At 40.7% G+C, this 27,221-nt stretch overlaps 1 protein-coding gene across 4 annotated transcripts in view; it reads right to left on the bottom strand.

The window, feature by feature from the left end:
• Positions 1-19,788, bottom strand: part of LOC133547110 (zinc finger protein OZF-like) — a 116,176-nt gene extending 96,388 nt beyond the window's left edge. Inside the window, exons 1-3 of one of the 4 annotated variants that reach the window (XM_061892935.1) lie at positions 19,483-19,788; positions 2,992-3,250; positions 972-2,922 (exon numbers count right to left, since the gene is read on the bottom strand). In XM_061892935.1, the coding sequence (XP_061748919.1) occupies positions 1,815-2,922; positions 2,992-3,250; positions 19,483-19,669 (1,554 nt within the window). In that variant the 5' untranslated portion in view covers positions 19,670-19,788 and the 3' untranslated portion in view covers positions 972-1,814. Of the gene's footprint in view, positions 1-971; positions 3,251-8,268; positions 8,488-19,482 lie in introns of those variants that run through there. The other 3 variants (XM_061892937.1, XM_061892938.1, XM_061892936.1) reach the window with 3 other exon arrangements.
• Between the last annotated feature and the right edge of the window lie 7,433 nt (positions 19,789-27,221).

Below are 27,221 nucleotides of genomic sequence, written 5' to 3'. Positions count from 1 at the left end.
TCAGGGCCAGGCACAAGGAAGGCAACAACAGACAAGAGAGAAAGCACAAGAGGGGAGCCAGAGACGCGAGAACTTACTGTAACCAGGGCTACGTTCCCACGAGAAGCAGTCAGCGACGAAGCTCTTTATTCTGTCGCCTCTCATTAGTCCCAGGTGTGTCGTTGGTAGATTGCCACCTGCTGTGTCGGCGCGTGGGCGCGGTCTGCGCAACGAGCATGGGGGCGTGTCCTGCTTGGCTCACAGTGGAGCCTCTTGGTGTTCCCACAGCAGACAGTGTGTGTGCCATGACAGGTGACAGAAAAACATGATACAACCTGCCTATCATGTGATTCTACCATGTTGGCAAAATACAAACACACAATATATTGACATATATAACACATAAAACATGGAATTAGAAGTGAACAGTACCCATCCCTACCAGCAAGTGTTGTTGTACTGGAAACTAATTTACAAACACAACTTCATCACACACAATACTCCACTATGGAATTGTTCTTATATTAAAATGAGAAACAAATCCATCTTTGTACAGCAATGGTTTGAAAAAGGCATTTGGTCACTGATGCACTTATTGACTGATAAAAAATATTTTAATATTTGAAGATTTTATTATGTACGACCTGCGAATAAAAAAATATTACAAAATTGATAAAGGCTTTTTCTTTAAAAATATTCTACTTGCTGCATATTATCTTTTTAAATTATTTACTATTTCTGTTTTACTGTATTTTCTCTGGAACAAAAAATACTCATAACTTGAAAGTTTGCATGCTTCCTAAGGCAAAGGAGTTAATTTAAGAAAAAAAAAAACGGAATTAACCACTTGAAATTATTTTTACAATGTTCTTTTGCAATTGAAGACAACACTTGTTCGTTTTTGTGATAGGGAAACAAAATAAACAGTTTATTTTATGAATGTATGCAAAGTGGGATGATGTACAATATTGGTTTTTGTCTGACACTCCAAACTTTGACTGATATTGATGTTTTGGGGATGTTAAAATAAAACAAAAAACCTAAAAAATATTTAAAACACAATACTTGATTTATTTAATATATCCACAAATGTAAAAACTTAGCCATCCTTCCACAAATAAATATGCCATTTTCTCTCACTTTTATATTGCATAAAGGTCTGGGGACATACATATATAACAATCACAACACAATCATCATAATACAGAGTAAAAAATATAATGAATAAAATAGATTAAAGAGACCCAACAGATGATTCAAAAAGTCACACATTTTAAAATTGTATTGTTCAAATGATGTATAAAGTAAATAATAATATGCTCCCTGAAGTGGTCCAGAAGATGTTTCAGATGTGAACCAGTACATATGTATATCATATAAAGGTGATAATCTATGGGATTATTAACAATTACAAGTACAAATATGTAATACTTTCATATTTCATATGAATAAGTCTAAAATTATATGTTGACTATACAGAATACATATATAGATATATATACACACACACATAAAATGTTTATTGCATGTAAAATATTTCCCATACTGTTTACTCCCACCTTTTTACTTAAATTGTTCTGTCCATTTTTTAATAAAAGTACACAATATTGCATATTAATGCATGTGCTTGACTGAAAAAAGCACTAATATAAAATATCTAATCTATAAATGTAGAATCATATAAAAAATATTGTTAGACAAACAACAATGTCACACATGTTATATGTGCTGATGTTGTTAGAAAGTCAAAATGAAAGTCTGGACAGTTTATTTCAAATCCTGCAGTTTCATTTGCTGCTGCTGTTCTCACCAGCACACTTGTGTTTCTTACACTGCTACTTAGAAGACAATCTTTCACCACACACACTGCAACTCAACACTTTCTCTCCAGGGTGTCTTCTCATGTGTCTTACAAGGGTTGATCGGTCACCAAAGCTTCTGTTGCAGATTGAACAGGTATGTGATTTTTCACCAGTGTGTGTTCTCATGTGTCTTTTCATATTCTGACTTGCAGTAAAACCTTTACCACAGGTTGAACAAGAAACAGGTTTTTCACCAGTGTGTGTTCTCATGTGTACTTTCACATCGTGACTTTGTGTAAAACCTTTACCACAGGTTGAACAGGAAAACGGTTTTTCACCAGTGTGTCTTCTCATGTGTCTTTTCAAATTCTGACTTTCTATAAAACTTTTACCACAAATTGAACAGGGAAAAGGTTTTTCACCAGCGTGTGTTCTCGTGTGTACTTTCAAATTGCGACTTTCTCTAAAACTTTTACCACAAATTGAACAGGGAAAAGGTTTTTCACCAGTGTGTGTTATTGTGTGTCTTTTCAAACATTGACTGCTGGTAAAACCTTTACCACAGATTGAACAGACAAAAGGTTTTTCACCAGTGTGTGTTCTCATGTGTACTTTCAAACTCTGACTTTCTGTAAAACCTTTACCACAGATTAAACAGGAAAAATGTTTTTCACCAGTGTGTGTTCTCATGTGTCTTTTCAAATGGATACTTTGTGTAAAACCTTTACTACAGAGTGAACAAGAAAAAGGTTTTTCTCCAGTGTGTGTTCTCATGTGTCTTTTCAGAAGACTATAGTATTTAAAGGTTTTGTGACAGTGAGAACATGTGAAGTGAATGTTGTCAGTGTGACATGTCTTATCATCTTTAGAGTCTTCATCATCAGTGTCAGGAGAGTGTGACGTTGTGTCCTCACTATCTGATAGTGGAGCTAAGAGCTTGTCTGCTTGTGATCCTCCACAGTGGTCTCCATCAGCTTCTGTTGTCATGTGTTGTGTTGAGCTGCTGCTTGGAGGCTCCCCCCCTCCCCTCTCCTCACTTTCACCTTTCACCTCATCATCTTCACTCTTCACAGGGACACCAGTCACTGGGAACTCCTCCAACCATTTAGGCTGACTGATGCCCTCTTCCTCCTCTTCCTCTCTAATGTGCGGCGCCTCTTGGTCCTCCTCTTCCTCTTTAATGTGAGGGTTCAGTGGGTTCTCTTGCTACTTAAAGTGAGGGGTCAGTGGATCATCCTCTTCCTTTTTGATGTGTAAGATCAGTGGGTCCTCCGCTTGCCCTTTAATGTGAAGGGTCAGTTTAACATTATGGGTCTGTGGCGTCTCGTCTTCCTCTTTAATGTGGGTGGGCTTCGACTCCTCTCCTCCTTCTTTGATGTGTTGGGACTGTGGTACCTTTTCTTCCTCGTGTATGTGGGGGGACTGTGGTTCCTCCTCCTGCTCATGAGGAAGATGTTCTTCATCGATGTCTGCGGGACAGGAGAAAACAAACATTCTTCAGAAAAGTCCAGCTTTACTCAGTCACATGAGACATTGTCCTGCACCAACATATGATCTCACAATCTCATCAGTTTCCCCTCACAGCAGTCAGGGTACTTCCAGCTGACACATGAAGAAGACCTTCAGGGGAATGCCTTCCCAGGCCAACGTCCAATCCACCTTATTCATATAAAAACATCCTAAAAGTCATTCCTGCAATCCTTAATGGTAGACGCCATACATGAAAGTGTGCTGTTCTCCCTCTGAATAAGTCATACACACACAGGAAATAATGTACCACATGCCAGCCTCCACGCAGTAGTACTAGTGATGAGCTCCCCCTGCTGGTGGACAATATTTACTGTGAGTTTCACATTCATCTTTAGAGACATGTCTGTCATAAAAGAAGCATGAGCACAGTCAACATGTTGGCCAAGAAAGATGACATCTGTTTTACTTTCATTTAGATAGTGTCACCACAGTTAAACTGGGAAGAAGTAATCAGATTACTGACTACACCTTCAAAAGATAACTTGTTTACATTATTAATAATGGATTATATTAATTTACTGCATTTCTAGACACTCAAATTGTGAGAGTGAGAACTGAGAAGGCATCATTCTTGCAGTCCACACATTCAATCAAAATCAGTTCACGGGTATATAGTATGCGCCTGCCTAGAATTATTGCCGGGTCAAACTTGTTTCGCAAACTATTTAGCGCGTGCTTAGCATTACCGCCGGCTCAGGATGAACCCCGAGTCAAACTCGTTTCGCCAAATAATTAGCATATGCCTAGAATTTCCGCCGGGTCAAACTCGTCACGTCACGAGTGACACTTCACCTGTCATCATTTTCAAAATGGAGGAGGCTGATTTCAATAATTTGAAATCGCATAAAGGGAAGAAGATTAAGAGCTATTCAGTAGGATTTAAGGTCCAAGCTGTTGAAGATGCTAAAAAGAACAGTAAGCAGCTATGTTTTATTAATATACCGTAGCGGCGTGTGTCAAATATGAGTCATTAAATGACTCTCGCCTCCTGGTGGTAGAGGGCACTACTGATCCTTCTTGCGACTACTCGGCTGCAGAAGAAGTGACAACAAGCAGCAATAGTGAGCAGCGTGTGTTTATTTTTTCCTCTCGCTTGCACTTTTAACATGGAGGATTACATATCTAAAATAAAACAGTTTTCTAAACTGGACTTTCAATCGAAGCAGGAGGTAATAAAGGAAAATCTCCATCGAGACAGAGAAATTTTTAAAACTGAAGAAAGGAAGACTTCTATAAACAAGTTATCGATGCTTTTGATCAGAAGGAACTGCACATGGATTTCATTTATAGGTAAAGGTAAGACCATAATAACGTTTTTTTTATTAAATGTGATTTTCATGATGGCATCCTTACATCACACTCAAATTTTTAAGCGCAGGACTAGTTTCACCGCATGCCTTCTGTAAATGCCGGAGTGAGAAGAGGTTTTAAAATAATTAGCGCATGCTTGCCTTTACCGCATGCCTTTGGTAAACGACGGTGTGAGAAGAGGTTTTAAATTAATTATCACCCCGACGGAAATTCAAGGAAATACGGTACTTTATTTAATCCCCAAGGGGAAGTTAACATTTTCAGCAATATGGTAAGCTACATTTAATAATAATAATAATAATAATAATAATAATAATAATAATAATAATAAGTAGATGAGGCAATTGTTCAAGGAATTGTGTGTGAATGCTCCTATGCTGAAATTGAACTGAAATGCTGACAGAATGTAGTATGAATGTAAGAATAGTTTGAATGTTGGAATGGCTTAAATGTTGAAGAGTTTAAATTTCCAGGAAAACCGGAATTTGGTTTGGAACTTGGGAAAGTGTTAGTTTGAATGTCCAGGATGAGTGGAATGTGTTGATGTTGGAATGGTTTGAATAGGTTGAAAAATGTGGGGATGGTGCAACTTGGACAAATGTCACTCCGGTGGGTGTACGCATGTGTGGAAGGTACGTAGACACAGAAAACTCCCCCACATGCATGTTTGTGTGAGAGGTATTAAAACGGAGGTATTAAAACATTAGTCAGTCAATCAAACAAACGGTCAATGAACTTTGCAGTCATGGATACACTGTGTGTTTATTTTCTCCGGCTGCGGCTCTCAAACTGCATACAAAAGGTCTTCTTTTGTTCGTTTGGTCTGAAAGCGTAAAAAAGTGCTGCCTTGATACGGCACAAATAAAGCGGGTCTGGGGGCCCAAACGTTGCCATTCTTTTGTGAGTGTAGGCGTGTAGTCCTTATGTGACATCATCATGTCATGTTCATGAGGAAGCTGAGCTTGTTTCATACACGACTCCCCTCAGCTGTCTCCACTCCAACACATATGAGCAGCTAACTTGGCTAACATTAGCAGGTGACTTATGAGAAAATTCTTACAACTCTTCTTCTCTGACCTTCCCAAAGTAATAATCCAATCAATAATCACTTAACTCAACAAAAAAAGGCATATTATTTCAACAATCTGCGATGATGTAACGACTTTCCAGGGTGTATGCCGCCTTCCGCCCGATTGTAGCTGAGATAGGCGCCAGCGCCCCTCGCGACCCCAAAAGGGAATAAGCGGTAGGAAATGGATGGATGGATTATTTCAACAATGACTTCCGGTGTCACAGAATTGGCTAATATAACAAAATCTGCTTTTCATTGCACAATATCAGGGAAATTGACATCAATGTAAGAGCAATGTTGTCATTCTTAGAAGAAGCAACATTTGTTCGGGAAAATAATGCCTTGCCGGTAAAGTCTATTCCGGTGTACTGGAGAGGAGCCTAAGCCAGATAGTCGAACCTTGGATTCAGGAGGAACAGTGTGGTTTTAGTCCTGGTCGTGGAACTGTGGACCAGCTCTATACTCTGGGCAGGGTCCTTGTGGGTACATGGGAGTTTGCCCAACCAGTCTACATGTGTTTTGTGGACTTGGAGAGGGCATTCGACCGTGTCCCTCGGGAAGTCCTGTGGGGAGTGCTCAGAGAGTATGGGGTATGGGACTGTCTGATTGTGGCGGTCCGCTCCCTGTATGATCAGTGTCAGAGCTTGGTCCGCATTGCCGGCAGTAAGTCGGACACGTTTCCAGTGAGGGTTGGACTCCGCCAAGACTGCCCTTGGTTACCGATTCTGTTTTATGGATAGAATTTGTAGGCGCAGTCAGGGCGTTGAGGGGATCTGGTTTGGTGGCTGCAGGATTAGGTCTCTGCTTTTTGCAGATGATGTGGTCCTGATGGCTTCATCTGGCCAAGATCTTCAGCTTTCACTGGATCGGTTTGCAGCAGAGGGTGAAGCGACCGGAATGAGAATCAGCACCTCCAAGTCCATGGTTCTCGTCCGGAAAAGGGTGGAGCGCCATCTCGGGGTTGGGGAGGAGATCTTTCCCCAAGTGGAGGAGTTCAAGTACCTAGGAGTCTTGTCCACGAGTGAGGGAAGAGTGGATCGTGAGATCGACAAGCGGATCGGTGCGGCGTTTTCAGTAATGCAGACGCTGTATCGATCCGTTGTGATGAAGAAGGAGCTGAGCCGGAAGGCAAAGCTCTCTTTATCGGTCGCTCAAAGGTCCATCCTTACTTATGGTCATGAGCTTTGGGTTATGACCGAAAGGACAAGATCTCGGGTACAAGCGGCTCAAATTAGTTTCTTCCACCGAGTGGCGGGGCTCTCCCTTAGAGAAAGGGTGAGAAGCTCTGTCATCCAGGAGGAACTCAAAGTAAAGCCGCTGCTCCTCCACATGGAGAGGAGCCAGATGAGGTGGTTGGGGCATCTGGTCAGGATGTCACCCGAACGCCTCCCTCGGGAGGTGTTTAGGGCACGTCCGACCGGTAGGATGTCACGGGGAAGACCCAGGACACGTTGGGTAGACTATGTCTCCCGGCTGGCCCGGGAACGCCTTGGGATCCCCCGGGAGGAGTTGGATGAAGTGGCTGGGAAGAGAGAAGTCTGGGCTTCCCTGCTTAGGCTGCTGCCCCCAAGACCAGACCTCGGCTAAGCGGAAGAAGACAGATGGATGAAAAATGTGTTCTGGATCACTCATTCATCCTTTAAACACGCTGTCATTCAAAATAGCGACTAAACTACAAAGCTAAAGATGGCAAGGAAAATCCATACACCCACAACACATCTCATCTGCTTGTGTTGTTGTGAACGACATCATCAATGTTGGAGTAATGTAAAAACAGGACAATAGTTGCAACTTTCACCTCCACACATCTTTCTGAGAACAGCAGCACACTTCCCCCTTCACAATAATAGGTTTGACTGTGTTAACAAAATAAAGGTTTAAAAAAAAAAAAAGCACCTTAAACAAGTATAATGAACTTATTGATGCATTTACACAATTATTATGCTTTGACCCAAAGTACGGGTCAAAATTGTCTAAAGATTTAATGCACAAATAAATGTGAACCATTCTGCATTCAATTAACAAACTGGAAATAAAATAGCATTTGCCTTGGTGCTCTAAAATATGAACCCTCCGTTAAGGCAACACTTGTCTTGACCTTTGATAATTGTTCTACATCCTGCGAACGGGCTGATGCTGTGGTGAAAGTGAGAAAATAAGTAAATATCAGGAAATGCAAATTTTAGCAAAAATGGCTGACAAACTTTTTAAAACCTGGTTAGAGATTGTTTGTAGTAAACCCAGAGATGATTGTGTGTTATAAAATGATGGTAGAATTAGCTTTATTATTTGGGTTTAGGGGGCCATGTCATGGAGCTCGTCCACAGCCCAACTCTGACTTGTTCCACCACTGACAGTTTGTAGTACAAATGGACTGGGATATGTAACTCATCTTTAGTAGTTACATTCCACAGAACACAGACAACCACGTGGTTGCAAGACCACGTTGCAAGTAGCAGACGGAATGCATCATCCTCACAAGACAACACAACTTCTTATACACAATAATTGCAGAAAAGTGTTAAAAATTACATATAAAGTTAGTGAAGATGTGAGAGTAAGAAGTCAACAAACCTGTTCTGTGTAACACAACTTGATGTTTTTTGAAAACAGCGTCCAGTAGTTGATGTTGTCGCTCCTTCTCCTCTTTTGTTGGACAAAGTTCCTCCTCATACTTTGCTATCATTCTTTCACACATTTTCACACAAACACAACACTTTACTCTCACACTTGATCTCTACTTAGCGATGTGTTGATAACTTCTGTGTCTTCTGTTAGCAGCTAACAAGCTAAGCTAACTAGCGAATAAATAAAGTACTATCTATCTATCTATCTATCTATCTATCTATCTATCTATCTATCTATCTATCTATCTATCTATCTATCTATCTATCTATCTATCTATCTGTATGTCTGTCTGTCTGTCTCTCTGTCTATCAAACACTTATTTGGAACATCCCACAGGTGTGCAAGTTAATTGGGAACAGGTGGGTGTCATGATTGGGTATAAAAACAGCTTCCCAAAAAATGCTCAGTCTTTCACAAGAAAGGATGGGGCGAGGTACACCCCTTTGTCCACAACTGCGTGAGCAAATAGTCAAACAGTTTAAGAACAACCTTACTCTAAGTGCAATTGCAAGAAATTTAGGGATTTCAACATCTACGCTCCATAATATCATCAAAAGATTCAGAGAATCTGGAGAAATCACTCCACGTAAGCAGCATGGCCGGAAACCAACATTGAATGACCGTGACCTTCGATCCCTCAGACGGCACTGTATCAAAAACCGACATTAATCTCTAAAGGATATCACCACATGGGCTCAGGAACACTTCAGAAAACCACTGTCACTAAACACAGTTTGTCGCTACATCTGTAAGTGCAAGTTAAAGCTCTATTATGCAAAGCGAAAGCCATTTATCAACAACATCCAGAAATGCCACCGGCTTCTCTGGGCCTGAGATCATCTAAGATGGACTGATGCAGAGTGGAAAAGTGTTCTGTGGTGTGATAAGTCCACATTTCAAATTGTTTTCGGAAATATTCAACATCGTGTCATCCGGACCAAAAGGGAAGCGAACCATCCAGACTGTTATCGAAGCAAAGTTGAAAAGCCAGCATCTGTGAAGGTATGGGGGTGCATTAGTGCCAAAGACATGGGTAACTTACACATCTGTGAAGGCACCATTAATATTGAACGGTACATACAGGTTTCAGAACATATACTGCCATTTAAGCGCCGTCTTTTTCATGGACGCCCCCTGCTTATTTCAGCAAGACAATACCAAGCCACATTCAGCACGTGTTACAACAGTGTGGCTACTCAGTGGCCTAGAGGTTAGAGTGTTCGCCCTGAGATGGGTAGGTCGTGAGTTCAAACCCCGGCCAAGTCATACCAAAGACTATAAAAATGGGAGCCATTACCTCCCTGCTTGGCACTCAGCATTAAGGGTTGGAATTGGGGGTTAAATCACCAAAAATGATTCCCGGGCGCGGCACCGCTGCTGCCCACTGCTCCCCTCACCTCCCAGGGGGTGATCAAGAGTGATGGGTCAAATGCAGAGAATAATTTCGCCACATCTAGTGTGTGTGTGACAGTCATTGGTACTTTAACTTTACTTTACTTTAGCAGGTATGTTAAAACCAGACATGGACTGTAAATAAATGATAAATGGGTTGTACTTGTATAGCGCTTTTCTACCTTCAAGGTACTCAAAGCGCTTTGACACTACTTCCACATTTACCCATTCACACACACATTCACACACTGATGGAGGGAGCTGCCATGCAAGGCGCCAACCAGCACCCATCAGGAGCAAGGGTGAAGTGTCTTGCTCAGGACACAACTGACGTGACGAGGTTGGTACTAGGTGGGATTTGAACCAGGGCCCCTCAGGTTGCGCACGGCAACTCTCCCACTGCGCCACGCCGTCGTTGAAATAAACATTGTTGAAACATATTGTTACATTCTACAATAATGTTGTGTACAAATAATCATGAAAGGTACATTACATCATTGTTATCCTGTCATCACAAATGTTCTAAGTGTCATGGATTATCTACTAATAGGTTATATCAATTGACAGTTATTTGTTTACTAAACAGTACCAATTAACAGTTATATTACTCGGCAGATGATTTTAAATGACACAATTTTATTCTTTTTTTCAGTCCCCAAAACTCAACACTGGAGTGGAATCCGTGGAACATGATCATCATCAAAAAATATTGTTTTTCATGAGACACACAAATCATTGTGATGTATGCAATACCTGGAGATGGCAAGATGTTGAAAATCTTCAAAATCATCCTAAATGTTGAACTTTTACACAAACGGAATAAATATTACATGCATTAAAACTCAAACACTACACAAGTTAAACCTCTAAAATGATTTTTTTTATTCAGATTGTGTTTTCTATGATCTTATATAGTTACACAGCCAGCAAAACAGGTAGAATATGCACTATTGACTTCTTCTCAATAGCAAGCCACAGCTTATGGGGAGCACAGTGAACATTGATGGAAGGCATACACTCGGCCTGAAGGAAACAAAACTGCCTTTCATTGCTGATAGGATTGTAGAACAATTGTTCCGCCTCAAGCACCTGTCGCCGCACATACGGAAGTGTGCACCTTTGGAAAGGCTTTCCTTCAAATGATTCTAATTACAGCATATCATCGTTTTTACTTCTTTACTTTTTCTTATTTACTGTATTTTCTGTGGAACAAAAAAAAATCATAACTTGAAAGTTTCCATTCTTCCAAAAGCAAAAGAGTTCATTTAAGAAAAAAAACGGAATAGACCACTTAAAATATTTTTTAGGATGTTGTTTTGCAACTGAAGACAATACCTGTTCGTTCTGTGATAGGGAAACAAAATAAACAGTTTATTTTATGAATGTATGCAAAGTAAATGTTCACTATTGGATTTTGCCTTACACTCCGAAATTTGATTGATATTGATATTGTTTTTGGGATGTTAAAAAAAAACAACTGAAAAAGTAACAAATGTTTAAAACACAAAAATGGGATTTTAAAAAAAATCCAAAATGTAATTTCTAAAAACAAAACCATCCTTCCACAGACAATTTAGTCATTTTCTTTCACTTTCACATTGCATAAAGGTCTGGGGACATACATATAAAACAATCACAGCACAATCATCATATTACAAAAGACAGTAAAAAAGATAATTAATAAAATGGATTATAGAGACCCAACAAATAATTCATAAAGTCACACATTTTAAAATTGTATAAAAGACAACTGTTCAAATGATGTATAAAGTAAATAATAATATGCTTCCTGAAGTGGTCCAGAAGATGTTTCAGATGTGAACCAGTACATATGTATATCATATAAAGGTGATAATCTATGGGATTATTAACAATTACAAATACAAATATGCAACACTTCAATATTTTTTTTCCCAAGATGGCGCTGCTGTAGTGGCTGCTGTTGGCAGGATCTCTGTGCTCTTGTGTCATCCTTTTGTGTTTCTCTCTTCTTTTCACGTGTTATTATATTTTTTTGCCTTTTGGTCCGGGACCCTTTGGGACTGTGTGACAAGGGGTGTCACTTTCGTGACCTTTGCGGTGCTTTTTTTGTGGACTTCTGGATCTGCCTCCCGGGAGCCTTTTGGCCATGGAGACCAGCTGCTGGGTCTCTGCCACACCGGAGTCAGTTTGGAAGGACAGGAGGAGATGCGGATGAAGAGACAGGACTGCGGAGCTAGCTCTGAGTGCCGGGACGGACAAGCTTTACAGTGTCTTGGCTGAATGAGCCGGTGTCGGACACCTCAGTCTCCTTGCACACATCCTCACTCATCCATGCGGACTGGACATTGGCCGAGAGTTGGTTGGCGGCTCTCTTGGTTGCTTTGTTGGGTCTGCTCCCGTCTCTGGCCATGCTCCCTTCACCCCAACAGACGATGGCGTGGAACACCGCAGAGGCCACCACAGTGTATATGTTTCCTTTACTTTTTATTCATGTATGTATGTAGAAGTGTCTGCTTGTATCCGCTGCTTTAATGTCTTTCATGTCCTTTGTGTTCTTTGATGTTTCCCTCTTACACACATGTGAGAGGGATGTGTACTATGGCTATGAGTTGTTTTTTTTTTTTCCCTTGGCCTCAGTCTGGACACCCTCTCCAGGGCCCAGTCTTAGATATAATTTTTTGTTATTTTATTTTAATCTTCTATTTTTTTCTCCCATTCCCCCCTTGTTTACCTGTATCTCACCATTTTTGTAAGGGGCGCTGGAAGCCGGCAGACCCGTCAGCGATCCTGTTCTGTCTCCCTGTAATGTTTGTATGATCTTGAATGGGATTGTACGGAAAATGTTTATTTTTTCCTGAAGGAACTCTCCTGAAGGAATAAATAAAGTACTATCTAATCTATCTAAAACAGAATAAAATAAGTGTAAAATTGTCTGATGAATATATATACACACATAAAATGTTTATTGTATTTAAAAGGTATTTTACTGTTTACTCTCACCTTTTCAAATTGGTTTGTTTCAATTTTAATAAAAGTACACAATGTTGCATATTAATGCATGTAATGGACTGAAAAAAAAGTGCATAAATATAGAAGCATGTTAACAAGATTGTTAGACAAACAACAATGTCACACATGTTATATGTGCTGATGTTGTTAGAAAGTCAAAATGAAAGTCTGGACAGTTTATTTCAAATCCTGCAGTTTCATTTGCTGCTGCTGTTCTCACCAGCACACTTGTGTTTCTTACACTGGTACTTAGAAGACAATCTTTCACCACACACACTGCAACTCAACACTTTCTCTCCTGGGTGTCTTCTCATGTGTGCTACAAAGTTTGATCAGTCAAACAAACTTATGTTGCAGATTGAACAGGACTGTTATTATTCAGCAGTGTGTGTTCTCATGTGTACTTTCAAATTCCGACTTTCTGTAAAACCTTTACCACAGATTGAACAGATGAAAGGTTTTTTACCAGTGTGTGTTCTAGTGTGTACTTTCAAATGTTGACTTTGTGTAAAAACTTTACCACAGGTTGAACAGGAAAAAGGTTTTTCACCAGTGTGTATTCTCATGTGTCTTTTCAAATAGCGACTTTCTACAAAACCTTTACCACAGATTGAACAGACGAAAGGTTTTTCACCAGTGTGTGTTCTCATGTGTACTTTCAAATAGCTACTTTTTACAAAACCTTTACTACGGATTGAACAAGTAAAAGGTTTTTCTCCAGTGTGTGTTCTCATGTGTCTTTTCAGACTACAATGGTATTTAAAAGTTTTGTGAGAGTGAGAAGATGTGAAGTGAGTGTTGTCAGTGTGACATGTCTTATCATCTTTAGAGTCTTCATCATCAGTGTCAGGAGAGTGTGACGTTGTGTCCTCACTATCTGATAGTGGAGCTAAGAGCTTGTCTGCTTGTGATCCTCCACAGTGGTCTCCATCAGCTTCTGTTGTCATGTGTTGTGTTGAGCTGCTGCTTGGAGGCTCCCCCCCTCCCCTCTCCTCACTTTCACCTTTCACCTCATCATCTTCACTCTTCACAGGGACACCAGTCACTGGGAACTCCTCCAACCATTTAGGCTGACTGATGCCCTCTTCCTCCTCTTCCTCTTTAATCTGCGGCGGCTCTTGGTCCTCCTCTTCCTCTTTAAAGTAGGGGGTGAGTGGGTCCTCCTCTCCCTTTTTAATGTGAAGGGTCAGTTTAACATTATGGGTCTGTGGCGTCTCGTCTTCCTCTTTAATGTGCGGCGGCTCTTGGTCCTCCTCTTCCTCTTTAAAGTAGGGGGTGAGTGGGTCCTCCTCTCCCTTTTTAATGTGAAGGGTCAGTTTAACATTATGGGTCTGTGGCGTCTCGTCTTCCTCATGTATGTTGGGGGGCAGTGGTTCCTCCTCCTGCTCATAGGGAAGATGCTCTTCTTTTAGGTCTGCGGGACAGGAGAAAACACCAACATATGATCTCACAATCTCATCGGTTTCCCCCCACAGCAGTCAGGGTACTTCCAGCTGACACATGAAGAAGACCTCCAGGGGAATGCCTTCCCAGGCTAACATCCAATCCACCTTATTCATATAAAAACATCCTCAAATTAATTCCTGCAATCCATACTAGTGTGCTGTTGTCCCTCTGAATAAGTCATACACACACAGGAAATAATGTACCACATGGCAGCCTCCACGCAGTAGTACTAGTGATGAGCTCCCCCTGCTGGTGGACAATAATTTCTGTCATTTTCACATTTATCTTTAGAGACATGTCTGCTCTAAAAACCACTTGAGCACAATCAACATGTTGGCCAAAAACAATGACATCTGTTTTGCTTTCACTTAGATAGTGACGCCACAGTTAAACTGGGAAGAAGTAATCAGATTACTGACTACTCCTTCAAAATATAACTTGATTACCTTATTACGGGGCGGCATGGTGTAGTGGGTAGAGCGGCTATGCCAGAAACCTGAGGGTTGCCGGTTCGCTTCCCACCTATTGACATCCAAATCACTGCCGTTGTGTCCTTGGGCAAGACACTTCACCCTTGCCCCCGGTGCCACTCACACCGGTGAATGAATGATGAATGAATGATTGGTGGTGGTCAGAGGGGCCGTAGGCGCAAATTGGCAGCCACGCTTCTGTCAGTCTACCCCAGGGCAGCTGTGGCTACAGATGTAGCTTACCACCACCTTGTGTGAATGAATGATGGATTCCCACTTCTCTGTGAGCGCTTTGAGTATCTAACAATAGAAAAGCGCGATATAAATCTAATCCATCATTATTATTATTATTAATAATAATTGTAAAAAAATATTAATTTAGTGCGTTTCTAGACACTCAAATTGCATTAGTGTGAGAACTGGAAAGGCACCATTCATACAGTCCACGCTTTCAATGTGGTAAGCTACATTAAATTAAAATAATACTAATAAGTAGATGAAGCAATTCCTGAAAGAATTGTGTGTGAATGCTCCAATGCTGAAGTTGAACTGAAAGGTTGACAGAATGTAGTATGAATGTAAGAATAGTTTGAATGTTGGAACGATTTGATTTTGTAGAGTTTGAATTTTGGGAAAACCGTGATTTTTTTTAAGTTCTTAAACCAACATGCTTTTTTTGTCCTGACTCAGAGGAATGTTTTGACAGTGGAACGGTTGAAATGGGTTGAACAATGTGAAAGTAGTCATTGCACTAAAGAAGGTTGGAAATAAGGTTAGAAAAATATGAGAATTCCTGGAAATTTGTTGAATGTGGAAAACTGGTTGTTTGAATTTCCAGGATGAATTGAATGTGTTGAAGGTGGAATGGTTTGAAACATGTGGGAATTGTGGAAAATTGAAAAATGGATAATTAATTTTGAATGGGGAAAATGTCCCTAAAAACGGGGAATTCCAGAAAATCCGGGAATTTCTTTTAATAAGTGTTGAAAGGGAGCACACAATTCCTGAACACACTGAATATTTTGAAGTTGGAACGGTTCTAATCAGATGAAAAATGTGGGAGTTGTGGAACTTTCATTTTATTCCTTTCGATGGGAATTTCATGGAATTTTTGGGGAAAGCGGGAATTTTTTTGGAAATGCTATAAAATGTGAATGTTCTGAATGAGTTGAAATGGTTGGTGTTGGAATTATTCAAATCAGTTGAGAAATGTTGAAGTCGTAACATACTTAATTGAGAAATGGTTTTATGGAATTCCTTGAATTTTGGGAACACCAGGATTCTTTTCAATTCAAAAAACAAATTTGTTTTCTGTCCTGATGGAAAGGAATGATTTGACGGTGGAACTGTGGAAGTGGGTTGAAAAATGTTGTAATTTCAATTTCCAGAATTAGTGGAATATGTTTGAATCGGTGTAAAAATGTGGAAATGGTGGCATTTTGAAAAATGGCTCATTCATTTTGAATGGGGAAAAATGTCACGGAAAACGTGTAATTCTGGGAATTTTTGGAATTGGTCAAGGGAAAGCCCGTGATTATCGAATAGGCTGAACAGTTTGAGGTTGGCAAGGAGTGAATCGGATGAAACATGTTGAGGTTGTGGAACTTTGAAAAATGTACCATTATTTTCAATGAGAATTTCAGGAAAATTTGGTAATTTTGGGAAAAGCGGAATTCTTTTACAAACCCCGTTTCCATATGAGTTGGGAAATTGTGTTGGATGTAAATATAAACGGAATTCATTTTCAACCCATAATCAGTTGAATATGCGACAAAGACAACATATTTGATGTTCAAACTGATAAAAAAATTTGTTTGTGCAAATAATCGTTAACTTTAGAATTTGATGCCAGCAACACGTGACCAAGAAGTTGGGAAAGGTGGCAATAAATACTTACAAAGTTGAGGAATGCTCATCAAACACTTATCTGGAACATCCCACAGGTGTGCAGGCTAATTGGGAACAGGTGGGTGCCATGATTGGGTATAAAAGCAGCTTTTGTGAAATGCTAAGTAATTCACAAACAAGGATGGGGTGAGGGTCACCAATTTGTAAGCAAAATGTCGAACAGTTTCAGGACAACATTTCTCAACGAGCTATTGCAAGGAATTTAGGGACTTTACCATCTACGGTGCATAAAATCATCAAAAGGTTCAGAGAATCTGGAGAAATCACTGCACGTAAGCGATGATATTACAGACTTTTGATCCCTCAGGCGGTACTGCATCAAAAACCAACATCAGTGAGTAACGGATATCACCACAGGGGCTCAGGAACACTTCATACAACCACTGTAAGTAACTACAGTTGGTTGCTACATCTGTAAATGCAAGTTAAAACTCTACTATGCAAAGCCAAACCCATTATCAACAACACCAAAGAACGCCGCTGGCTTTGCTGGGCCCGATCTCATTTAAGATGGACTGATGCAAAATGGAAAAGTGTTCTGTGGTCTGACGAGTCCACATTTCAAATTATATTTGGAAACTGTGGGCGTGATGTCCTCCAGAACAAAGAGGAAAAGAACCATCTGGATTGTTACATGAGCAAAGTTCAAAAGGCAGCATCTGTGATGGTTTGGGGGTGTATTAGTGCCCAAGGCATGGGTAACTTACACATGTGTGATGGTATGGGGGTGTATTAGTGCCCAAGGCATGGGTAACTTACACATCTGTGAAGGCACCATTAATGCTGAATGGTCCATACAGGTTTTGGGGCAACATATGTTGTCATCCAAGCAACGTTATCATGGACGCCCCTGCTTATTTCAGCAAGACAATGCCAAGCCACGTGTTACAACAGCGTGGCTTCGTAGTAAAAGAGTGCGGGTACTTTCCTGGCCCGCCTGCAGTCCAGACCTGTCTTCCATGGAAAATGTGTGACACATTATGAAGCGTAAAATACGACAGCGGAGACCCCGGACTGTTGAATGACTGAAGCTCTACATAAAACATGAATGGGAAAGAATTCCACTTTCAAAGTTTCAACAATTAGTTTCCTCAGTTCCCAAACGTTTATTGAGTGTTGTTAAAAGAAAATGTGATGAAACACAGTGGTGAACATGCCTTTTCCCAATTACTTTGGCATGTGTTGCAGCCATGAAATTCTAAGTTAATTATTATTTGAAAAAAAATAAATAAGTTTCTCACTGTGAACATGAAATATCTTGTCTTTGCAGTCTATTCAATTGAATATAAGTTGAAAATAAATAGCAAATCATTGTATTCTCTTTTTACTATATTATTCTATTTCATTATATTGTTCATCTGGATAATAAAAACTATTTATTACCGATGTGGGAGAAAACATTTGTATCTGGATCTATAAATATCAAGTTTATGATTTTGAACATCAAACATCTTGTCTTTGTAGTGCATTCAACTGAATATGGGTTGAAAAGGATTTGCAAGTCATTGTATTCCGTTTATATTTACATCCAACACAATTTCCCAACGGCGTCACAGTGGAAGAGGGGTTAGTGCGTCTGCCTCACAGTACGAAGGTCCTGCAGTCCTGGGTTCAATCCCAGGCTCGAGATATTTCTGTGTGGAGTATGCATGTTCTCCCCGTGAATGCGTGGGTTCCCTCCGGGTACTCCGGCTTCCTCCCACTTCCAAAGACATGCACCTGGGGATAGGCCCCTCCCACTTCCAAAGACATGCACCTGGGGATAGGTTGATTGGCAACACTAAATGGTCCCTAGTGTGTGAATGTGAGTGTGAATGTTGTCTGTCTGTGTCGGCCCTGCGATGAGGTGGCGACTTGTCCAGGGTATAACCTGCTTTCCGCCCGATTGTAGCTGAGATAGGCGCTAGCGCCCCCCGGGATCCCAAAAAGGGAATAAGCGGTAGAAATGGATGGATGGACAATTTCCCAACTCATATGGAATTGGGGTTTGTAACACAGTGGTGAACATGCCCTTTCCCAACTACTTTAGCACGTGTTGAATCCATGAAATTCTAAGTGAATTATTATTTTAAAAAAAAAAAAGTTTATGAGTTTGAACATCACATATCTTGTCTTTGAAGTGCATTCAATTGAATATGGGTTGAAAAGGATTTGCAAGTCATTGTATTCCGTTTATATTCACATCTAACACAATTTAACAACTCATATGGAAACGGGGTTTGTAGAAATTGCTAAAATATGTGAATGTTCTGAAGGAGTGAATGGTTGGTGTTGGAATTTTTCAAATCAGTCGAGAAATGTTGAAGTAGTAACATTTTTTGTTGAGAAATAGTATTATGGAATTCCCGGATTTTTGGGAAAACCAAGAATTTTTTCAGAGAAAAAAACATCTTTGTTTTTTGTCATCATTAAGAGGAATGATTTGCTGGTGGAACGGTTGAAGTGGGTTGAAAATTGTAGTCGACACAAAAAAGGGTGAAAAAAGGGTTTGAAAAAACGGGAATTTTGGGCATTCTTCGAAAAAATTTTAACTTGGAAAAATGATAGTTTGAATGTCCAGGTTTAGTGAAACATGTAGAAGATGGAATGATTTGAGTCACTTGAAAAAAGTGGAAATGGTGGAAGTTTGAAAAACAGCCAATTCATGTTGTACGGGAAAAATGGCTAAGCATGTATTTATTCTTGTTTCAAGCTACTTTAGCGGCTAGCTTAACTATTAGCGTGTCCGTCCTTTGTGTGTAACATGTTTAGCCATGTTCTACAGTCCTTCAGTGATAATAATACCTGTAGGAAATGTAATGTATTTGCTGCAATGGAGGATGGTTGAAGGTGTGATGGAAGAAGACACAGTTCCACTGCTCATCGTGATTATATTATATATTCCAAATGTATTTTTCCTGTTATTAATCAAATATAAAGTTAGTAAAGATGTGAGAGAAAGAAGTCAACAAACCTGTTCTGTGTAACACAACTTGATGTTTCTTGAAAACAGCGTCCAGTAGTTGATTGTAATCCTCTTTTGTTCTAGAAAGTTCCTCCTCGTATTCTGCTATCGTTCTTTCTAACACTACAAATATTTCTTCAACAGCAGCAGTTAGTCGCTGATCCACCAACGCTCTCAACATTTGTAATGTAGACATTTTCACACAATCACAACACTTTACTCTCACACTTGATCTCTACTTAGCGATGTGTTGATAACTTCTGTGTCTTCTGTTAGCAGCTAACAAGCTAAGCTAACTAGCCAGCTAAGCTAACTAACAAGCTAAGATAGCACAAGAAGCGGCACAGTGCTTCTAGCGCATCGAGACCACTTTATCCTTAAATCAAGAATCAAATATGTATGTTATACGACGTAAATATTTCAAACTGGATAACAAATAGTAAGACTGACTTATTAGCGTCCTGCTCACGTCTTTCTCCTTCGAATTGCTCTTGTCGGCCGCCTTCTAGTGTTGTGTCGTTCACGAACGATTCCTTCAAACGAACGAATCTTTTGAGTGACCGTACTGAACCGAATCACTTCATGAACTGATTCGTTCTTTTCTCAGTTCAGTTGAGCTCCGCCGCAACCATGCCGGTATGAGTGGAACTTCCGCATTCTGTGACTTGCTGAACCCTCGACGTCGGCGAACGACGCAGCCAGCTACTCGTCATGTGGGCGGGGGAGGGACTGAGCGAACGACTCGTTCACCGCGGATTAACGACATGAATCACTCAGTGAACGACAACTGTCTCGCTCTCTGCTCTGCTTGCCCAAATGCCGCGAGTGATTGTCCATCCCTTCTCCATTCATTCTCCAAGATATGTTTCATGCCATTGACATCCCTTCATTCTCCAAGATATATTTCACACCATTGACATCCCTTCATTCTCCAAGATATGTTTCATGCCATTGACATCCCTTCTCCATTCATTCTCCAAGATAACAGCTAATGTTGACTCAAGCCACGTGAAAATAAACACACACACACGCGCCCCGTCCCCATCATCTCAACACATAACATTTTTATTGCATATTTAAGTTGATATCCATCCATCCATCCATCCATTTCTACCGCTTATTCCCTTTTGGGGTCGCGGGGGACGCTGGCGCCTATCTCAGCTACAATCGGGCGGAAGGCAATATTTCCATTTTTATATTTTTAAATGTAAGCTACATAATTTTTTGTTTTTATGTTGGCATTTCTGGCACTTGGTTTAATATTTGTTTTGTTTTATTTAAGGTGGCCTTTTATTTTATTTTTGTTTGCACATTTAAGTTGATCTTTTCTTTGTTATATTTTTAAACGTAGGTTACAGAACATTTAGTTTTTATGTTGGCATTTCTGCCTCTTAATTTGTTTTATTTTGAAGGTATTTTTGTTTTTGTTTGCATATTTAAGTTTACATGTTCTTTGTTATATTTTTAAACTTAGGCTACAGAACATTTAGTTTTTATGTTGGCATTTGTTAAGGGTTTTCTTAATTTAATATTTGCTTTTGCATAGAGCGATTCACGTTTGTCGCCCTCTGGCCCACAGAACCGTAGCTGAGTGATTCAGGCTCGCTTCACGGACCTACAAGAACTGACTGGTTGTCGCTGAGGACGTGACTCACGTTCGCGCTGCACTCACTTATTCAGAATCAGGATTTGCGAACCTACTGACACAGAGAACTGACTGTGTCGCGGAGGAGAACGTCACATTGAGGCTCTCGTTCAGTCACTGTGCGAGTCGTTCATTGGGTGCCGAGGGCTTGTGCCCTTCATTGGGCGCCGAGGGCTTGTGCCCTTCATTGGGCGCCGAGGGCTTGTGCCCTTCATTGGGCGCCGAGGGCTTGTGTCGTTCATTGGGCGCCGAGGGCTTGTGTCGTTCATTGGGCGCCGAGGGCTTGTGCCCTTCATTGGGCGCCGAGGGCTTGTGTCGTTCATTGGGCGCCGAGGGCTTGTGTCGTTCATTGGGCGCCGAGGGCTTGTGCCCTTCATTGGGCGCCGAGGGCTTGTGCCCTTCATTGGGCGCCGAGGGCTTGTGCCCTTCATTGGGCGCCGAGGGCTTGTGTCGTTCATTGGGCGCCGAGGGCTTGTGTCGTTCATTGGGCGCCGAGGGCTTGTGCCCTTCATTGGGCGCCGAGGGCTTGTGCCCTTCATTGGGCGCCGAGGGCTTGTGCCGTTCATTGGGCGCCGAGGGCTTGTGCCGTTCATTGGGCGCCGAGGGCTTGTGCCGTTCATTGGGCGCCGAGGGCTTGTGCCGTTCATTGGGCGCCGAGGGCTTGTGTCGTTCATTGGGCGCCGAGGGCTTGTGCCCTTCATTGGGCGCCGAGGGCTTGTGCCGTTCATTGGGCGCCGAGGGCTTGTGCCGTTCATTGGGCGCCGAGGGCTTGTGCCGTTCATTGGGCGCCGAGGGCTTGTGCCGTTCATTGGGCGCCGAGGGCTTGTGCCGTTCATTGGGCGCCGAGGGCTTGTGCCGTTCATTGGGCGCCGAGGGCTTGTGCCCTTCATTGGGCGCCGAGGGCTTGTGTCGTTCATTGGGTGCCGAGGGCTTGTGTCCTTCATTGGGCGCCGAGGGCTTGTGTCGTTCATTGGGCGCCGAGGGCTTGTGCCGTTCATTGGGCGCCGAGGGCTTGTGCCGTTCATTGGGCGCCGAGGGCTTGTGCCGTTCATTGGGCGCCGAGGGCTTGTGCCGTTCATTGGGCGCCGAGGGCTTGTGCCGTTCATTGGGCGCCGAGGGCTTGTGTCGTTCATTGGGTGCCGAGGGCTTGTGTCGTTCATTGGGTGCTGAGGGCTTGTGATGTTCGCCAACTGACACACACCGAGATCTGCCGCTGGGGAAGCTGTTACTGACTGACTCATGATTCGCCGACCTGCACACAGAACTGCTGCTGCAGAAGTGATTCGGTGATCAAATTTTTTGAACGAATCAATCTCAGGAAATGATTCTAGTGATTCAGTATAGTCAAAATAACTGCTGATCCCATCACTCCTTTTTCTTATGTTTTTATGGCGGTTGGCAAGCAACCTTGTGGTGTGCATTAGCGCCACCTACTGTAATGGAGTGTGGACCGAGGTGGATCCCTACTCTATTTTCTTTTATTCAACCCAGTGTTTTTTAAATATGTTTATATTGCTTTATATCCTATGTGTTCTGAATTAAATCCTAATATATCTCCCACTGCCAACCTAATATTTTCTTTCGCCAGCCTACTTTCCAGTATTGATCACTTCCTCTATTGTATTTCTTAAATTGTATTAAAACATGGTCATTATTTTTTATCTGACGGCAAAAATCACACAGTCCTGTATTATGTTTCCAATCAATTTTAGTGAACTATTTAGAAATGTATGTCCTAATCTCGTTCTAGTAATAATGTCTTCTTCCTTCCTATTTCTATTCCTCCTCTCATGACACCTACTTTCCTCTGGACTTTGTAAAACTATCTACCTTTTATTTCCTTATTCCAATTATCCTGCCACTTTTTATTGTGTTCTATCTTAATGATGCTCTTCACTTCTTTACTGTGCTTCATCTCCATGTTTACTTCTGTTTTAGTGCTTGCTTTTTTTGCGTATCTATCAGCTAACTCATTCCCCACAACTCCTACATGAGCAGGAACCCAGAGAAATGTTACCACATCTCCCGCTTTATTTATCCTGTAGATTGCCTGAACTATTTCATAAACTATATCTTGTCTTGTTTCTGATGTTATGTTTTTTATGCTCGTCAATGCACTGCTGGAGTCCGAGCACACGACTACTTTCCTTGCTTTGTTTTCCTCTATCCAGTTAACTTCCATACAAATTGCTACCAATTCCCCCGTAAAAACAGATAGTTCATCACTGATTCTTTTATTTAATACTATATTTCCTTGTGGGATAACTGCAGCAACTCCTACTTTACTATTTATAGTTTTTGATGCATCTGTGTATATCATGTTATCAAAAAACATTTCCTCAACCCATTGTTCTATCTGGTAACTATTTAAATGTCTATTCTTCAGTAATTGCATGTTTACCTTTGGGTTGTCATACATCCACGGTGGTATTGCAGGAATTGGTACTGTAGGGCTAACTTTAATATTGTCAATTTGTGCTTTGTTACATATATCTCCTATTATCCACCCAAAACTATTCATTTTTTTCTTCTCTTTTTCTTGGCAGTTTAGTAGCACTTGACGGGTTGGATGTCCTTGCTTGGATCCTTTTAAGTTTGCCCAATAAACTGCTGAGAGTTGATCTCTCCTCATGTCCAAAGGTTTTTCATTCATTTCTACTTGTAATGCTGCCACTGGAGTAGATTTAGTAGTTCCACAACATAATCTTAACGCCTGCGACTGGATCCGGTCTATTTTCTCAAGTAGAGTTTTTGAAGCAGATTGATAAATAATGCATCCGTAGTCAATAACAGATGGAATTAAAGTGATATACTTTGTTTTCAATGTCAACCTATCAGCCCCCCAATCTTTACCCCTCAAAGCCCTCATTATATTTAACACCTTTTTACTTTTCTCCACTATCTTGCTGATGTGGGTTGACCAGTTCATATTTTTATCAAACCATATTCCTAAATATTTAAATACTTGTACCTCTTCTATGTTTTCTCCATAGAGTTTTATTTGGAGCTTGTTTTGTACTTTCCTCTTCGTAAAATGTATGACTTTTGTCTTTCCAACAGAGAATCTTAAACCCCAAGCCGTCCCCCAGTCTTGAACATTATTTACCGCTTTTTGAATCTTCTTTTCTATATAATTTGTATTTCTACCTCTCTTCCACATCACTCCATCATCACAAACAATGCCACCTCCACTAACCCTTCCACTTCACTAAAAACTTCATTTATCATGATGGAAAATAGTACTGGACTTATTATACTCCCTTGTGGGGTCCCATTTTCCACTTTGTATTCTCTACTATATTCATTCTCTATCTTTACTAATAATGTTCTACTTGTTAAAAAGTCTTTTATCCATCTGTACATTCTTCCTCTAATCCCAATCCTATTTAGTTTCATCAGCAACCCCTGTTTGCACAACATATCATACGCTTTCTCTATGTCAAAAAATACCGCAATTATACTTTCTTTATTTATTTGTCCCTTTCTAATTTCCTCTTCCAGCTGCACTGCTGGGTCGTTTGTGCTTCTTGGGGTTATGTTTGACTAAAGGGGAAGTGACGGCAAACGAACACCAGTTGGCAGTATGTCCAAAGATTTATTATATATAGTAAATATATACATACATCTGTACTACTACTACTAATAATAATAATACTAATACTGCTAATGAATAAACCAAGGAAATGAAGTCCGACCAAAACTCAAGTGTGTATGGTGTAAGACTATGTGTGTAGATTAGCTGGAGGATGTCTTACCAAAATGTTGACGAGAGTGAAGTAACGCGGAAGTCCGTGGGAAAACGTGTCCAAGCGGGAGGTCGAGAATCCAAAAGGCAGTCCGGGAGGCAAGGGGAACAACAGGGGATCCAGGAAGACAACAAGAGCATCAGACAACAGAAACACGGAAGTCGCAGGGGAAGCGCGAGTACGCGGGATGGAAGCCAGACACAGGATGCTTACTCAGGTACAGATGGCTATAATCCGGCCAGCGATGGCAGGTTGTCCAGGTCTATAAAGGCAGCTCCGTCATTACCATCAGGTGTGAAGTTTGCAGGTGACTGATTGCAGCTGGCAGCTGCTGCAGGGCGGGGACGCGCGCGGCTCGTTCCTGGATGTGTGCGACCGTGCGCGTGACCCGAGTGGCGCACAGATGGACGAGCGGCGCTGGCAGGGGTCTGAACCGTAACACTTGCTTTGCGAAAACCACTTTGGTAGTTTTTTATCATTTCTTTTGACTCTAAATAATATATTAATCTTTCATTAATCATTTTTTCCATTACTTTGCCCAAATTTGAGGTCAATGCTATCGGCCTATAATTTCCTGCCTCTTCCGGATCTTTCCCTGGCTTGCATATTGGAATTATTACAGCTTCTTTCCACTCAGCTGCTCATTTTCCTTCTTCATATATCCTATTATATAATTTCAAGACCACTTCTTTGCCGATGCTACCTACATTTTTGATCATTTGATAACTCACCAGGTCTTTCCCTGGCGTCGTATTTTTAACTTTTTTTAAAATTGGAACCATTTCATCCAAAGAAAATGTCATATCCATAGTGTTGGTAAAACTATTATCGTTGTCTTCCTTCATTTCCTCAATATTTAAACTAATTGTTTCTTCTCTCTTTTGTTTTTCTACATTTCTCAAATTATCATTACTGTGCACTTTAACAAAGGTTTTTGCTAAAAGTTCTGCTTTTTCTTTATTTCCTACCACACTCCGCATTCCATCTTTCATCACATGATGTTTATGTTCTTTTCTGAGCCCTGACATTCTCTTGATCATTCCCCACACTTGGCTTAAAGGAGTAGTTCTATTTAGTGTTTCACAAAAAGTTATCCAATGGTGTTTTCTTGTTTTTTTAATAACATACCTTACTCTAGCTTGATGCCTTTTATATTGGATCATGTCTTGGAAATGATGTGTTCTTCTCAATATTCTAAATGCTCTATTCCGTTCTTGTATTGCATCTGTGCACTCTTGTGTCCACCACGGCACTTCCTTCTTCTCCCTATACTATTCCTTGGTATGCTCTGTTCGGCTGCTTCTATTATGCACTTTGTAATATCTGTAATTAATTGTTCAATATCTTGATTTATATCTACTTCCTTTAAAGTTATGTCGGTAATTTCCCTAAATTTCCCCCAGTCACCATGATTATACTTCCATCTTCCTTCTATCCTAGTGCTTTCTGTCCTATGATTTATGTTTATGTGAATGAAGATTGGATAGTGATCACTTCCCATTGTGCTGTATTTATTTACTTCCCACTCCACCTTTCCTGCTAACCCTTGTGACACTAGTGTTAAATCTATTGCTGTTTCTTTACCCGTGACGACATCTAACCTTGTTCCCCACCCATCATTCACACACACCACTTCTTTTTCCTCCAAAAGTGCTTCCAATGTATCCCCATTCCAGTCATCCCTTTCACCCCACATTGTGCTATGTGCATTAAAGTCACCACACCAAATAATATTGCCACTCCAGTGCTCCATTATTGTTTCTAGTTGGTGAATTTCTAATTTCTTGCATGGATTATAGAAATTTAGTACTTTTTATCTTTCTTTATTATTCCATACTTCTACTCCTACTATCTCTAGTTCTTGTTTTACTTTTAATATTGAATATTGCATGTCTTCCTTAATAAATATGGCACATCCTCCTCCTTGCCCATCATTCCTATCTTTACGTATCGTTATATATCCTTTTATTATAAAGTTTAATTTTGTCTTCAGCCATGTTTCTTGAAAACATATTATTTGTGGTTTATTTTTCATATTATTAATATATCCCTTTAAGTCCTGTCGGTTTGCTATCAAACTTCTGGCATTCCACTGAACAATTAACATGGCGTTGGATTGTGGTCACATGACTCGGTCTCGTCTACTCTCTGTAGCTCACCTTGCACCTGTTCCCAGGATAGTTCTTTTACATTTAAAAACTTTGCTGCTGCTTTGACAATTATTTTTGATCTTCTCAGTCTTGTTTCTAGCCTGTTCTGTACAGTTTATTACGTAAGCCAGGAATACAACTAGTTTGTCCATGGAAATTCCTGTATTTGCTGCCTCTTGTTTTTTATTTCTTGAAATATTCTCACTT

The sequence above is a fragment of the Nerophis ophidion genome, unplaced genomic scaffold (assembly GCF_033978795.1).
Source record: "Nerophis ophidion isolate RoL-2023_Sa unplaced genomic scaffold, RoL_Noph_v1.0 HiC_scaffold_62, whole genome shotgun sequence".
Lineage (NCBI taxonomy): Eukaryota > Metazoa > Chordata > Actinopteri > Syngnathiformes > Syngnathidae > Nerophis > Nerophis ophidion.
Note: the sequence above shows the minus strand (reverse complement) of the source record. Positions and strands in the feature narration are given on the sequence as shown.